Raw genomic sequence first — 14,289 nt, 5'->3', positions numbered from 1 at the left:
AAAGACCTCGGTGTTAATCCAGGTTTTACTGTTTATGATAGTGTGATCTTGAGTAAATTAGTTAATTTCCTTCAACCTTAATCTTCTCAACTGAAGAAGGAGTAAAAGGGATAAGGCTCATAAAGGTATACACATTCTAGATGTGCACAAAGAGGTTCTCTATACCTATCAGCCACGATAATTACTTTTTTTTTTTTAAATAAGTGGCCTTACACAGTTTTTGGAATAAGGTAAAAACAGGCTGACGAGTGTGGAGCGCTAACGTTTCCACAGAGTGAAGAGGGCCTGCACCACACAGGGGCGAGCGGCCCCCACTCGTGGTGCTTCATGTGCTGGGCATTCCTGTTTGACTTCTGACCAACCAAAGGGATCTCCTGCTGGAAAGGTCTGTGGACTCCGTGACCGAAGGTTTTCTGCCTCTGTATCAGCTTTTACACCACTCCACTTAAGGGGGATGTGCACTTAACTAAGTATGTGGGTTGTGGTGAGTCCCCCAAAAAGATAGGAGGAAGTCCTAACTCCCAGTACCTGTGAATGTGGTCTTATTTGGAAACAGGGTTTCTGTAGATGTTAAGATGAGGTCACAGTGGATTTGAGTGGGTTCTAACCCAATATGACTGATGTCCTTATAAGAAGTGGGGAAGACAGACAGACACACACACTTAGGCAGACCGCCATGCGATGACGAAGGTAGAGGTTAAAGTGCTTGTAGCTGAAAGTCAAGAACACCGGAGTCCCCAGAAGGTGGAAGACACAAAGGGACCACGGCCCTGCCGACATCTTAATTTCAGACTTCTAGCCTCTAAAATTGTCACAAAATAAATTTCTGTTGTTTAGCCACCAAGTCTGTGGTTCTTTGTTATGGCAGTCCCAAGAAACTAACACACTAAGGGACTTGGAGGCTTAAGGAAGAAGGAAGACCTTCAATCTCCACAGGAATGGCTTTCTGGTGGGGAAGCTGTAGATGTGCGGGGACACTTTGTTGGAGTCCAGTGGTACCACACTCCACTCGGCACTCCGCTGGCTTGGCCACCAGAGCTCTGGGGGACTTGTGCCCTAAACTGCTTAGGCCAGGATTGACATCATCTGCCATTGATGGGAACTCTGAGAAGTTACACCAAAAGTCAACAACCACCCCCTCTGCAGAGGGGGCAGGACATGGCGATGCAGAGCTGTGCTCTTGTTCCCCTGGAGGTGTTTTGAGTGAACTGAAACTGGCGGTTCAGTGGGCCACTCACAGTTCATTTCTTAAAGGGGAAAGGTGGCCTTTTACATGGGTCAATGGCCAGTCCTCACAGGATTCGTGCTTTTCCAGGCTCTTCCCTTTACTCACTGGGCTTGGAACCCATGACATTCTGGGCTCACTTCTCAGTTTAACTTTGCAAATTCATGCTCATCCTGTAAGACTTAACTCAATGCTGCAGTTTCCAGGAAGCCTGTCCCAACTCAACACTCCTCAATCTTTGGCACGTTACTGGCACTGAACGTATTCTGCAACCATCTATGCCTCCCTCTCTCCGTCCACTGGTAAATCACTATGCTGGGTTTTCAGAACACAGAAGGTTAAACAGATATATTCACTGCCCTCATGTTTTTAGAGTCTAGTAGAAATCAAGACTATCAAAGACAAAGTAAGAGTAGTATATTATTACATATGTAATACTAATAATGACTTAATAATACTAACTAACCACTTACCATGTGGTAGACACTGCCGTAAGCTCTTTATGTTCATTATCTCATTAAATCCCCACAACTGCCCTCTAACGTACATACTATTAGCCTACACTAGAGACGAGGAAACTGAGACGCAAAGGCTAGGTAACTGCCTGAGGGGACGCTGCTAGGACGGGTAGAGCGGGAACCCAAACCCCAACCGTCTGATTTCGGTCTGCCTTCACAACCACGCCTCTCCTGCTTCCCTTAACAAATCTTAACAGGATGGAGAAAGTGCTCTGACAGGATGAGTGCAGGGGAGATGTACACCAGACAGAAGCCACCACAGTCCGGGGGTTGGAAGAGAGGGTAACTTAAACCACTCCTGCTTGGTGGTAAGCTTCCTACAGGCAGGGAGCCAGCCTTGACGAGGTTTCTGGGAGTCAGTGTCCCCTAGAGAGGCTCAGAAGGTGCTCGGTGTGCATTCGGTACTCAATAAATATCCGCTGCATTAATCAAGAGAGTCCAGAGATGGTGGTTACTTATACACAACTCTAGAAAATGTTTATGTAGAAAAGCCAAATAAACGGATGCAACATAAAAGTACACCCCAGGAATATCTCCTTAAATATTCCTCATCCTCACTTCTTTTTAGAAGATCAAGTCTATCTTTTTGGGTCTTTGTGGGGGTTACATCATTAGGTCCCTGAAGCAAGTACTATGATCCAAGCTCCTACTACTGTGTCTGGGCCCCGGGAGTCACGTCGAAGGGCTCGTAGAACCACACACACATCTGGACACCAGCTCGGTTCCCATTTCACAGAACACCCACGAAATCTGCGGGCCAAGTCCTATGGCTTCGGTATATTTTCTGATGTCCGAGTTAAGCTGACATGGACATGTTTTAATTACTCAAACAAAGGTCCTGTGATACACCCCACACTTTTCAGTTCACATTGTAAATGGGGGAAAATGAAATAAAAGAACCTTCTGGTTTAGAATTGCTTTCACTGCATCCTCAACTTCGTCCTGATTGCCGAGGTCCACAGTCCAGACGTGTGGCTGGCCGATGAAAACTTCAGCATACGGATGCTGAGATGTTAGCTAAAAAAGAAAAGAAAAAACATCTGATTTTCACATACACTTAAAAAAAAAACAAACCCTTCTGTGCTAGATGAAGTGTTAGGCTTTTTATGGTACCTAGTTGTACTTGTGCAAGTGACAAGATACTATTTTTGTCCTTTCTCGACTATCAAAACCTCCTAAGCAAACTATTAGCAGATAACAAGAAAACAGTGATGGCTCCACATTTTTTTTTGAACTGGTGGGACATTTCTTGGGCCCACCCAGAACCATCTGGATATACAGGCATGGCGTTAACAGGTACAGATGAGGAAACTGAGGCAGCACCTGCCTGGACGCCCAACAGGTCCACGTGGAATGTTTTAAAAGACAGATGCCCAGGGCTACCCTGGGCCCTTTGAGGTGAGACCTCAGGACTTTGGAGGGGTCCCTGGAGGTCCTAGGATGGGTGGCACGTGGGCCATGGCCTTGCCTGAGGTGATGGCTCCACTTCTTGCGCCCCACTTGGAAAGAAGAGTTAAGAGTCATAACCAGGACACATGGAAGATGTTACAGGTGGCCCCAACCTCTCAATATCACACCAAGAAATAATGAAGATTTACTACCTGCCATCATGTCCCAGCCCTGAAATCACCCAGAGCAAACTTGTGTATGTTAAAAGTCAGTTAGGATAGGCAGGTAAGCATTGGAAAATTACAATAAAGGCTTTAAAGTCATAGGAGGATGAATAATGGCACATATAAAAGGTGACAGAAAGAGAAATAATGCCATAAAACCAGGGAATTTTGGAATGGTTTTCAGGAATAATCATTAGCATAACACTGAAGACTTAGTATTTATAAAGACAATCTCGATTCAGAAAAGCAAGGGAAGGCAGTGTTTGCTTTGAAGAGGGCTTTATTTTAAGAAGAAAGGGTGGCCAAAGAAGCCCAGTATGAGCACTGGTAAGTCTCAGCTCTCGAAAAGCCCCTTCTTTGAGACAGCTAAATTTTCCCCTCAAGTGTGTTTTCCCCCTTATTCTTGTATCCCTTGAAGGCTGCAGTGTGAAGGGAACATTCTGGGCATTTGTGAGAGAATTTTCAGTTCTCACAAACACTGGGGGTGCTACCCTTAATGGGTGGGGCGAGACGAGGGACGTCAGACACACCATGAAGTGCATGACAGTCCTGTATAACACGGAACGGTCCGCTTCCCACGCAGCCTCCACGTGCCCTGCCGGGCTTGCCCGTGGGCTCACAGGAATCTAGCTCCGTGGCAGAGTTTTTATATACACTGACTTTGCTAGGAACGTGATTGTCACGTAAATCAAGGGATGTCTTTTTTATTTGGAATGTCACCAATAAGCTGATTCCACGTCAGAAAAATGGCAGCAAAGTCAACATCGTTCAGATTATTCGAATCTCCAGTGCAACACACTCAAATGATCTGTATTTGCAGCTACCCCATTGATGTCAATTGCATATATACTTGTCTGTGTGTATATATAGGGACTTTTTTATTTAGCTCCTCTTTCATGTCAACTATAAGCAAAAAAAGACCTGATCAGATTCAGCTGCATGCTTTATTCCTTTTAAATACAAACTTACTCATTAGAAAGAGGAGCAACACACCATGATGTCTTCCAGTATCGCTCTTGGGTATAGACTGTATTTCTTGACTACGTACACACTGAAATATGCATTACCTTATTGTAAATTATTTTGCTTTTATGTATCTCATATTAGAGTTAGAGAATCATTCTTTTTTGAAATTACATATGTAGGCAGGGTGTATTATTTACAAATTTCATTTCAGGGGGAAAAGTAGATGTTATATTATTCTCGTAATAAAAGGAGGTGTTGGGTCTGGTAGGGTTGGGACCTTTGCTTTAGAGGTCAAGAGGGCTCTTTCTTTAGTTCAGACCCCAGTCTACTCAAGAGGACTGAATGATTTAAGTGGCACCTCCCCATCTTGCTCATGTCACCATCCTCTGTACCCTGCCGCACAGATGGCGTGTATGCACTACTCAGGGTGTGGAAGTTACTGAGTCTCAGCTCCAAGCCTTCACTGGCACCCTATCAGGAAAAGCACGCAATTCTGAGGTACAGTAGCCTACACTTTGCTCCTGCCTTCTCTGCCAGTCACACCCCTTGCTATCCTGTTCGGTTCTTCTTCCTTCTGACAGGTAACTCCTCTTGTGCTCAGATTCCTGGTTAGTAATAGACCCTACAGAATGCCTGCGGGCTCACGGAGCTGTGGAAACATCATTTGTTTCCCTCAGCACATATTTTAGTTTCAATGTGTATGATGAAGCCCCTGGCGAGGCCAGATACTGTGCTAATCACCTGCACATGCATTATTTATCAGGTTTCCTGTGTATCAATGAGGATTCTGGGGGCTAGAGGGGGTTACAATTCCTTAGGACCACATGGCTAAAAAGCAACTGAGCCAATTCAAATCTAGATCCTTCAACAACTTACTAGCTTTAGACAGAAAGGAAGATGATAATTATTAAGTGATGCTATTGGGTTCTTAAGGCAAAGACCAAATGAAGTCCAATGTAAATACTAGCCTTTTAATCATTCTCTTAAAACTTGCCAAGCTAAAAAAATCCCATGCTGAATTTATGCCTGTACTAGGCCTCCTCTAGAGATAAGCAAATGTCACGCCATATTCATTCTGTGTCCTGGAGAACAAACTACATAATCAATTCTTACAACGGAATCAGGGCAAAAGTTGGCACAAATGTCGCTATTTAGCCACTTAGATATCAGCAGTCTCTCTCCTCTACCCCTTATAAGGTCTTCACTTATTTCCAAGGTTGTTTTAAGTTCTTGGGAAACACAAAATGCTGAGCTATTCCCGTTTATTCATTTACCTTTATTAAGGGTCACTTAATTGTATGAGTAAGGCATTTTGTGATTCATTATTCCTCCCCCACCCCGATGTCATGTTCCTTCTTGTTCATTTATTGAGAACCGTCTGATCTGAGCTACCTCCTTGTCTATCATTCAGCAAATTTACTGGAGTATAGCTTGTAAAAGTAACGAAAATCTTATTAAATATGAGACATTACTTTAGAGCGGCTATGAAATCTCCGAGGAGGACATGAATTCTCTTCATGGGGGAAAAACAACAGCAGCAACTCTGAAGCCAGGGAACTCTAATGGTTTACAAGGTGTCATGATAATGATCAAAAACTCACTAATATGTTTCCCAAAATAATGATAAAAATCCAATTTATGTTACATTTAAGTATAACCTGAACCAACCACATTACTTGTGGTATTATAGAACTTGTTCCCTTCAGTGTACGTTGTGGTCTTAAAAATTTGTCCAATGTAAAAAATAATGACCAAGCATTTTTGTTTTCTAAAAACAAAGAAAAATCTAGATGTTTTCTTCTCTCCAAAGGAGGCAAAGAAGAGACATATATGCAATTTATATGGATCAATTGTTGCTTAATGTGAAAAATTAGCATGGGCACAAAAAGAGCTATAGTTATATACACTTCTGTTGAAATTCTTCTATTTACTGAGGGAAAAAAAAGATAATTTCTAGGGGTTTTTGACACTTAGAAATCCATAGAACTGTTGATACCTGTTTCCCAATTAACAGCATCTTTGATTAGGGACATTTTTGGCTTTTGCAAGCTAAAAGAGCAGAGTCCAGGGGCCCACCTGGCCCTAATGTCAAGTTCACTGGCTCCTCTCAAACTATGTGACATTGCTGGCTCCCAGCCTGCTGTCTGGATTGTCTCCAGCAGAGGAGGAGATGAACATCAGACAGAACCTGCCTTTCTGCATAAAGTGATGTGACCTTGGGGTTTCCTTCCAACTCATCAACATTCATGCCTCTGAAGCTTAAAATCCCACTTTCCTTCTATTCCTTAAAGGCACAGCTCCTCCACCATCCCTTCTCAGCTAACCCAGCACATTCTCCACCTGGCACAATTCCAAATTAACTTCCCTCCTTAATCTACTTTACTATTGCTTTATGTATTTTGGTTGATTATCCATCTGTCTTACCACTCTTCCATATCAAATTATGGGCTCCTAGAAAGCAGGAAATGTATCTTAACTAGTTCCCCCAAATGTGGCAACAAGCACCATGGACTGTGTAGGGCACACTGTACATCTGTCAACTGACCTTCTGCATCCTGGCCCTCCCATGGGAGCCCAGGACCCATGGAGTCATCTGTGTGAGGTCACTTGCTGGGCAGCTGTTGAAAGGACCCCACAGTGCCCTTTTTAACTAGTCTCATTCAAGCACTGGCAGAATCATCTGAAGGGAGAGGAGGAACCAAATGCCTGGGGGTTAGAGGGCAGCTTCAATGCCTATTCTCTTTTTAAGTCATGAAGAATGAAAACCCTCCATGATCTCAACAAAAAGTACATTGGTAAATGATGACAACTAATAGAAAACAGTGATCATACTTTTCTCAGTAACTTCGTACTGGCTGATCTGGTCTATGTATTATTATGTGATTCAGTGGGAAATAGTTAGACTGTGTTTAATTGTCCTACTTTGTGTTTTTCAGGAAAAAAGTACTCACTTGTAACAAAGTGTCATCAAAATCTTCAGAATTATCACTAACAAAAAAGGGGCTAGTTGCTAACACAGTCTATTGATTAATCATTCCTCAAAGGCTTATACATAGAAACTGCAGGGAGAAAAAAGATGGGTTTCTTTGCTTTTCAGGCATTTAAAACAAGTCATGAGATCGAAGATGGCAGAGGAGTAAGTGGAAGCTACACTAACCTCCTCTCAAGAACTGTTTGGAATTACGACTAAATTGTAGAAAAAATCATCCTAAATAACCAACTGAACACTAGCTGGAGAGAAACCTGACAACCACAGACAGACAGGAGAAACCACATCATCACAATGATACTGGTAGGGAGTGCGGAGGAGGTGTGAGAGGTCTGGCTGGGCTCTCATGGGCAGCAGCTGAGGTTCCAGAGGGATATTTTAGTGGCTAGGAGGTTCTCCCTGAGAAGTGTGGGGTCTAAACGCCAAGCTGGGCTCCCCAGCCTACAGAAAGAGCAGCCAGAGCCAGAAAGGAACGCAGATAACATCCAGCTGTGAAAGGCAGCAGAGGTTCTGTCTGCCAGGGAGAGATAGCTGGAAACAGAGAACCTCTTAAAGGGCCAATGGCAAAAATTTTGTTTGCAGCCACTTGCCTAGGCTCCAGCAGAGGGAGGGCAGAGTAGACTAGAGATGCTTGAGAGTCTGAGGTTGGTGGCTCTGGGGAGAGAAGTGAGGGAACAGACACCAGGCTCCCTGTGCTGAGTCCTCCCCATATTGCAGTGGCCATCTTATTCAGACAAAGCAATCCCCTCCAAGTGGCACGCGCCTGAGGGGAAGCAAGAGCCCTGCCCACAGGAATTACTCTGCCCTACCCTGTGGAGCTTAAGCCAAGGTACTGATTACAGCACCATTAGCTTAACAACTGATCTGTTTAAAACTGATTAGTTTAACAGAGAAGCAGCCAAAATGGGAAGACAAAGATCCCAATGAAAGAACAAGATAATTCTCTTGAAGAAGAACTAGATGAAATGGAGGCAAGCAATTTATCAGAAATTAAATTTAGAGTAACAACTACAAGGATACTCAATAGCATGAAAAAAAGACAGAATCCATAAGAAAAGACCAGTCAGAAATAAAGAATGCAGTATTTGAAGGAAATAATACATTGTAAGGAATAAACAGTAGGTTAGATGAAGCAGAGGATCGAATCAATTATTGGGAAGACAAGGTAGAAAAAGACACCCAGGCAAAGCAGCAAAAAGAAAAAAAGAATTAAAAAAAAATGAGGAGAGCTTAAGGAACATTTTGGAGAACGTGAAGTGTAATAACATCTGTATTATGGGAATACCAGAAGGAGAAGAGAGTGAGCAAGGGATTGAGAACCTATTTGAAGAAATAATGACCAAAAACTTCCCTAATCTGGTGAAGGAAAAAAACAAACAAGTCCGGGAAGCTCTGAGAGTCCCAAATAGGTTGGACCCAAAGCAGCCTACACTGAGACACATCGTAATTAAAATGACAAGGCTTAAAGACAATGAGAGAATCCTAAAAGCCACAAGAGGTAGTTACCTACAAAGGAGCACCAATTAGACTGTCATCTAATTACTCAACAGAAACATTTCAGGCCAGAAGGGAGTAGTGTGAAATATTCAAGGTGGTGAAAAGCAAGGACCTACAGCCAAGGCTACTTTACCCAGCAAGGCTATCATTTAGAATTGAAGGAGAAATAAGGAGCTTCCCAGACAAGAAAAAGCTACAGGAGTTTGTTAATACCAAACCAGTATTACAACAAATGTTAAAGGGCTTGCCTTAAGAAGAGGAAAAAGAGAAAGCAAAAAAAAAAAAAAACACAGATGAAAATAGTCTGATAATAAAATGGCACTACATACATATCTATTAATAACCACCGTAACTGTAAATGGCTTAAATGTTCTAACCAAAAGACAGAGAGTATCTGAATGGATAAGAAAACAAGATATACATATATATATATGGCCTCCAAGAGACCCATATCAGATGGAAAGATATACCAGACTAAAAGTAAAGGGATAGAAAAAGATATTTCATGCAAATGGAAAAGAAAAAAAACCTGGGGTAGCAGTACTTATATTCAACAAAATAGGCTTTAACACCAAGGTTATAGTAAGAGACAGAGAAGGACACTACATAATCATAAAGGGAGTGATCCAACAAGAAGATATAACCCTAGTACACATTTATGCACCCAATACAAGAGCACCTAAATATGTGAAGCAAATCTTGATGGACATAAAGGGAGAGAGTGACAGAAATGCAGTCATAGTCAGGGATCTTAACATCCCATTAACTTCAATGGATAGACCTTTCAGGCAGAAAATCAAGGGATAGTGGACTTAAGTGACACACTAGATCAAATGGATTTAATTGGTATCTTCAGAGCATTTCATCCCAAAACAGGAGAATACACATACTTTTCAAGCGCAAAGGGAACATTTTCTAGGATATGGACCACATGTGAGGACACAAAACAAGTCTCAATAAATTTAAGAAGACTGAAATCATATCAAGCATCTTCTCTGACCACAACGCTGTGAAACTAGAAATCAATCACAAGAAGAACAATGAAAGCCATGGAAGCTAAATAACATGATATTACACAATGAATGGGTCAACAATGAGATCAAGGAAGAAATCAAAAGATAACTTGAAGCAAATGAAAATGAGGACACAACAATCCAAAATCTGTGGGACACAGGGAAAGCAGTCCTAAGAGGGAAATATTCATAGCACTGCAGGCCTATCTCAAAAAACAAGAGAAAAGCTCAAATAAACAGTCTAATTATACATTTAAAGGAACTTGAAAAAGAAAATCAAACAAAGCCCAAAGTGAGTAAAAGGAAGGAAGTAATAAAGATCAGAACAGAAATAAATGAAAGAGTCTTAAAAAATGATATAAACATCAATGAACCCAAGAGCTGATTCTTTGAAAAGATAAACAAGATTGATAAGCCTTTAACCAGACTCATCAAAAAAAAAAGAGAGGACCCAAATAAATAAAATCAGAAATGAAAGAGGAGAAATAACAACTGACACCAAAGAAGTACAAAGGATTGTAAGAAAATATTATGAAAAATTATATTCCAACAAATTGGACAACCTAGATGAAATGGATAAATTCCTAGAAACATACAATTCTCAAAAATTAAATCGGAAAGAATCAGAGAATCTGAATAGACAGATTATACCTAGTGAAATTGAAGCCGTAATCAAAAAACCCTCCCAAAATAAAAGTCTTAGGCCACATGGCTTCACAGGTGAATTTTACCAAACATTCAAGTTCTTCTTGAGCAGAAGAACTAACATCTCTGCTCAAACTATTTTATAAAATTCAAGAGGAGGGAAGACTCCCAAGCTCATTTTATGAGGCCAGCATTACCCTAATTCTAAAACCAGATAAAGACACTACAGTGAAAGAAATTTATAGGCCAATATCTCTGATGAACATAGGTGCTAAAATCTTCAACAAAACATTAACAAACATAATACAACAATGCATCAAAAAGATCATACACCATGATCAAGTGGAATTTATTCCAGGAACGTAAGGCTGGTACAATATTTGCAAATCAATAATTGTGATTAACCACATAAACAAAATAAAATGTAAAAATCACACGATCATATCAATAGATGCAGAAAAAGCATTTGATAAAATCCAGCATCTATTTATAATAAAAACTGTCAGCAAAGTGGGAACATACCTAAACATAACAAAGGCCATATATGACAAACCCACTGCCAGCATCATACTCAATGGGCAAAAACTACAAGCCTTCCCCTTAAGATCGGAACAAGACATGGCTGTCTGCTTTTACCTCTTTTATTAAACACAGCACTGGAAGTCCTAGCCACAGCAATGAGATCAGAAGAAATAAAAGGCATCCAAATTGGAAAGGAAGAAGTAAAACTGTCGTTAGTTGCAGATTGATACTGTACATAGAGAACACCAAAGATTCCACCAACAAACTACTAAAACTAATAAATACATTCAGCAAAGTAGCAGGACACAAAATTAATATCAAGAAATCCGTTGCACTTTTATATGCCAATAATGAACTAACCGAAATGGAAATTAAGAAACCAATCCCATTCACAATTGCTTCAAAAAGAATAAAATGCCTAGGAATAAATCTAATCAAGAATGTAAAAGACCTGTACATGGAAAATTATAAGAGAGTGAAGAAAGAAACTGAAGAAAATACAAATAAGTGGAAGCACATACCGTGTTCTTGGATAGGAAGAATTAACATCATTAAAATGTCTACACTACCCAAAGCAATCTATAGATTCAATGCAATTCCTATCAAGATTCCAATAACTTATTTCACAGAACTAGAACAAATATTTCAAAAATTTATAGGGAACCACAAAAGGCCTTACATACCAACAACAGTGATCCTGAGAAAGAAACACAAAGTTGGAGGAATCATGCTACCTAATCTCAAATATACTACAAGGCCATAGTAATCAAAACAGCATGGTACTGGCATAAAAACAGACACCTAGATCAATGGTACAGAATAGAAAGCCCAGAAATAAACCCATACCTTTAGAGTCAATTAATATTTGACAGAGGAAGCAAGTACATACAATGGGCTAAACATAGTTTATTCAATAACTGGTGTTGGGAAAACTGGACAGATATGTGCAGAAACATTAAACTAGACCACCTTCTTATGCCACACACAAGAATAAATTCAAAGTGGATCAAAGACTTAAATGTTAGACAGGAAACCATAAAAATCCTAGAAGAAAATGTAGGCAGTGAAATCTCAGACATTCCTCGTAGAAATTTTTCTTGGGTCTATCTCCCCAGGCAAGGGAAACAAAAGAAAAAATAAACAAACAGGACTATATTAAACTAATAAGTTTTTTCATAGCAAAGGAAATCATCAACAAAATAAAAAGACAACCCACAGAATGGGAGAACCTATTCACTGATACATCTGGTAAGGGGTTAATATCCAAAGTTTATAAGGTACTTACAAAACAACACCAATAAAACAAGCAACCCTATTAAAAAATGAACAAAGGATCTGAATAGATACTTCTCCAAGGAGGACATATGAATGGCCAACAGACATATGAAAAGATGCTCAAGGTCACTAAACAACAGGGAAATGCAAATTAAAACCACAATGAGATACCATCTCACACTTGAAGGAATGGTCATCATCAATAAATCAACAAACAACAAGTGCTGGCGAGGATGCGGAGAAAAGGGAACCCTTTTGCACTGTTGGTGGGAATGCAGGTTGGTGCAGCCACTGTGGAAAGCAGTATGGAGATACCTCAAAAAATTAAAAATCAATCTACCTTTTGACCCAGCAACCCCACTTCTGGGAATATATCTGAAGGAACCCAAAACTAATTTGAAAGAACATAAGCGCCACTATGTTAATTGCAGCCTTATTTACAACCAGCAAGATATGGAAGCAGCCCAAGTCTCCATCAATAGATGAGTGGATAAAATGACTATGGAACATTTACACAAGGAAATACTTCTTGGCCATAAAAAGATAATTTTACCCTTTGTGACAGCATGGATAGACCTGGAGAACATTATGCTAAGTGAAAAAGCCAGTGAGAGAAAGACAAATACCGTATGATTTCACTCCTATGTAGAATCTAATGAATAAACTGAACTAACAAGCAAAACAGGCAGACGCATAGATGGAGAGCAGGGTGACAGCTGGGGTGGGGGTAAGGTTAGGGAGTAGAGGGATGGAACAAAAAGGTAAAAGGACTCATGGACATGGACAACAGGGTGATTGCTGGGGGCAATGGGGTATAAGGGGACTAAATGGTAATGGAAAAAAAAACAAAGAAAAATAAAAAGATGCAGTATCTGTGAAGTACGATAAAGTGAAATGCAAGAAAATGAAAAAAATAAAATAAAACACGTCATGACGAGGGCAAAGAAAACCACCATGAGAGCACCACAGAAACAATCACAACAGGCAAGATCCACTGCCACAAGGTAACAATAAGTGGGCCAAAGGTTGAGGAGAACCAGGATATTTGCATAATCTCAAAGTCTCTTCCCCAATATAAAGACAAACAGGAACTCTACAGGAACCATTGCTCTACAGTTACTACCGTAACCAAGTGATCAAGGTTACCACCACCGGCAGTAAGACACACTGACACAGTGCCCCTGCTGACATGACCCCCGAGAAGGGCACGGCCACCTCTGCGGTGTTACTGCCAAAATGTGCAGCCCTCACACGAGTCCTGGGAGCGCATCAGCCAAAGGCAAACTGAAGGACAGTGTAGGAAAACAGAGCTGTACTCTTGCAAAACGGCAAGGTCATGAAGGACAACGAAAGGCTGAAGAACTGTCATAGACTGGAGGAGACTAAGGAGACGTGACAGGTAGGTGCAATGTGAGATCCTGGCTTGGATCCTGGAACAGAACAAGGGTATTAGTGAAAAAAACCCGGTGAAGTCCACGTAAAGTTTATAGTTTAGATAATACTGTGGTACCAATGTTAATTTCTTTTTTTAAAAAATGATTTATTTCTAGAGAGAGCGGAAGGGAGGGAGAAAGAGGAAGAGAGAAACATCAATGTGTGGTTGCCCCTCACACACCCCCAACTGGGGACCTAGCTAGCAACCCAGGCATGTGTCCTGACTGGGAATTGAATTGGCGACCTTTCAGTTCGCAGGCCGGTGCTCAATCCACTGAGCCACACCAGCCAGGGCCCAATGTTAATTTCTTAGTTTTGATAACTGTACTATTGTTTTGTAATACGTTACCGTTAGAAGAGGCTGAAAGAGGGACTACCCAAACACTGTGCAACTTTTCCAACTCTTTGTTAAAACTAAAATTATTTCAAAATACATAAAAAGTAAATTTCAACAATTCCACTTGTAGGTACACACCCCAAAGAAGTGAAAGGACTCAAGCAAATTCGTGTACACCGATGTTCAGAGCAGCATTGTTCACTACAGACAAAACGTAAAAAACAACCCACCCCAAGAATGGAAAGAGAAGAGGTG

General features: G+C 40.9%; 1 protein-coding gene across 9 annotated transcripts in view; it reads right to left on the bottom strand.

Annotated features, from left to right (window-relative positions):
- Positions 1-14,289, bottom strand: part of MGAT5 (alpha-1,6-mannosylglycoprotein 6-beta-N-acetylglucosaminyltransferase) — a 335,766-nt gene that overhangs the window by 25,814 nt on the left and 295,663 nt on the right. For all 9 annotated transcript variants that reach the window (XM_053918609.2, XM_053918606.2, XM_053918607.2 and 6 more), the window contains one exon: positions 2,644-2,760. In XM_053918609.2, coding sequence (XP_053774584.1) covers positions 2,644-2,760 — 117 coding nt within the window. The remainder of the gene's footprint in view (positions 1-2,643; positions 2,761-14,289) is intronic.

This window comes from Desmodus rotundus, chromosome 2, assembly GCF_022682495.2.
Source record: "Desmodus rotundus isolate HL8 chromosome 2, HLdesRot8A.1, whole genome shotgun sequence".
In the NCBI taxonomy this organism is placed as follows: domain Eukaryota; kingdom Metazoa; phylum Chordata; class Mammalia; order Chiroptera; family Phyllostomidae; genus Desmodus; species Desmodus rotundus.
This window is presented reverse-complemented; position numbering and strand designations above follow the sequence as displayed.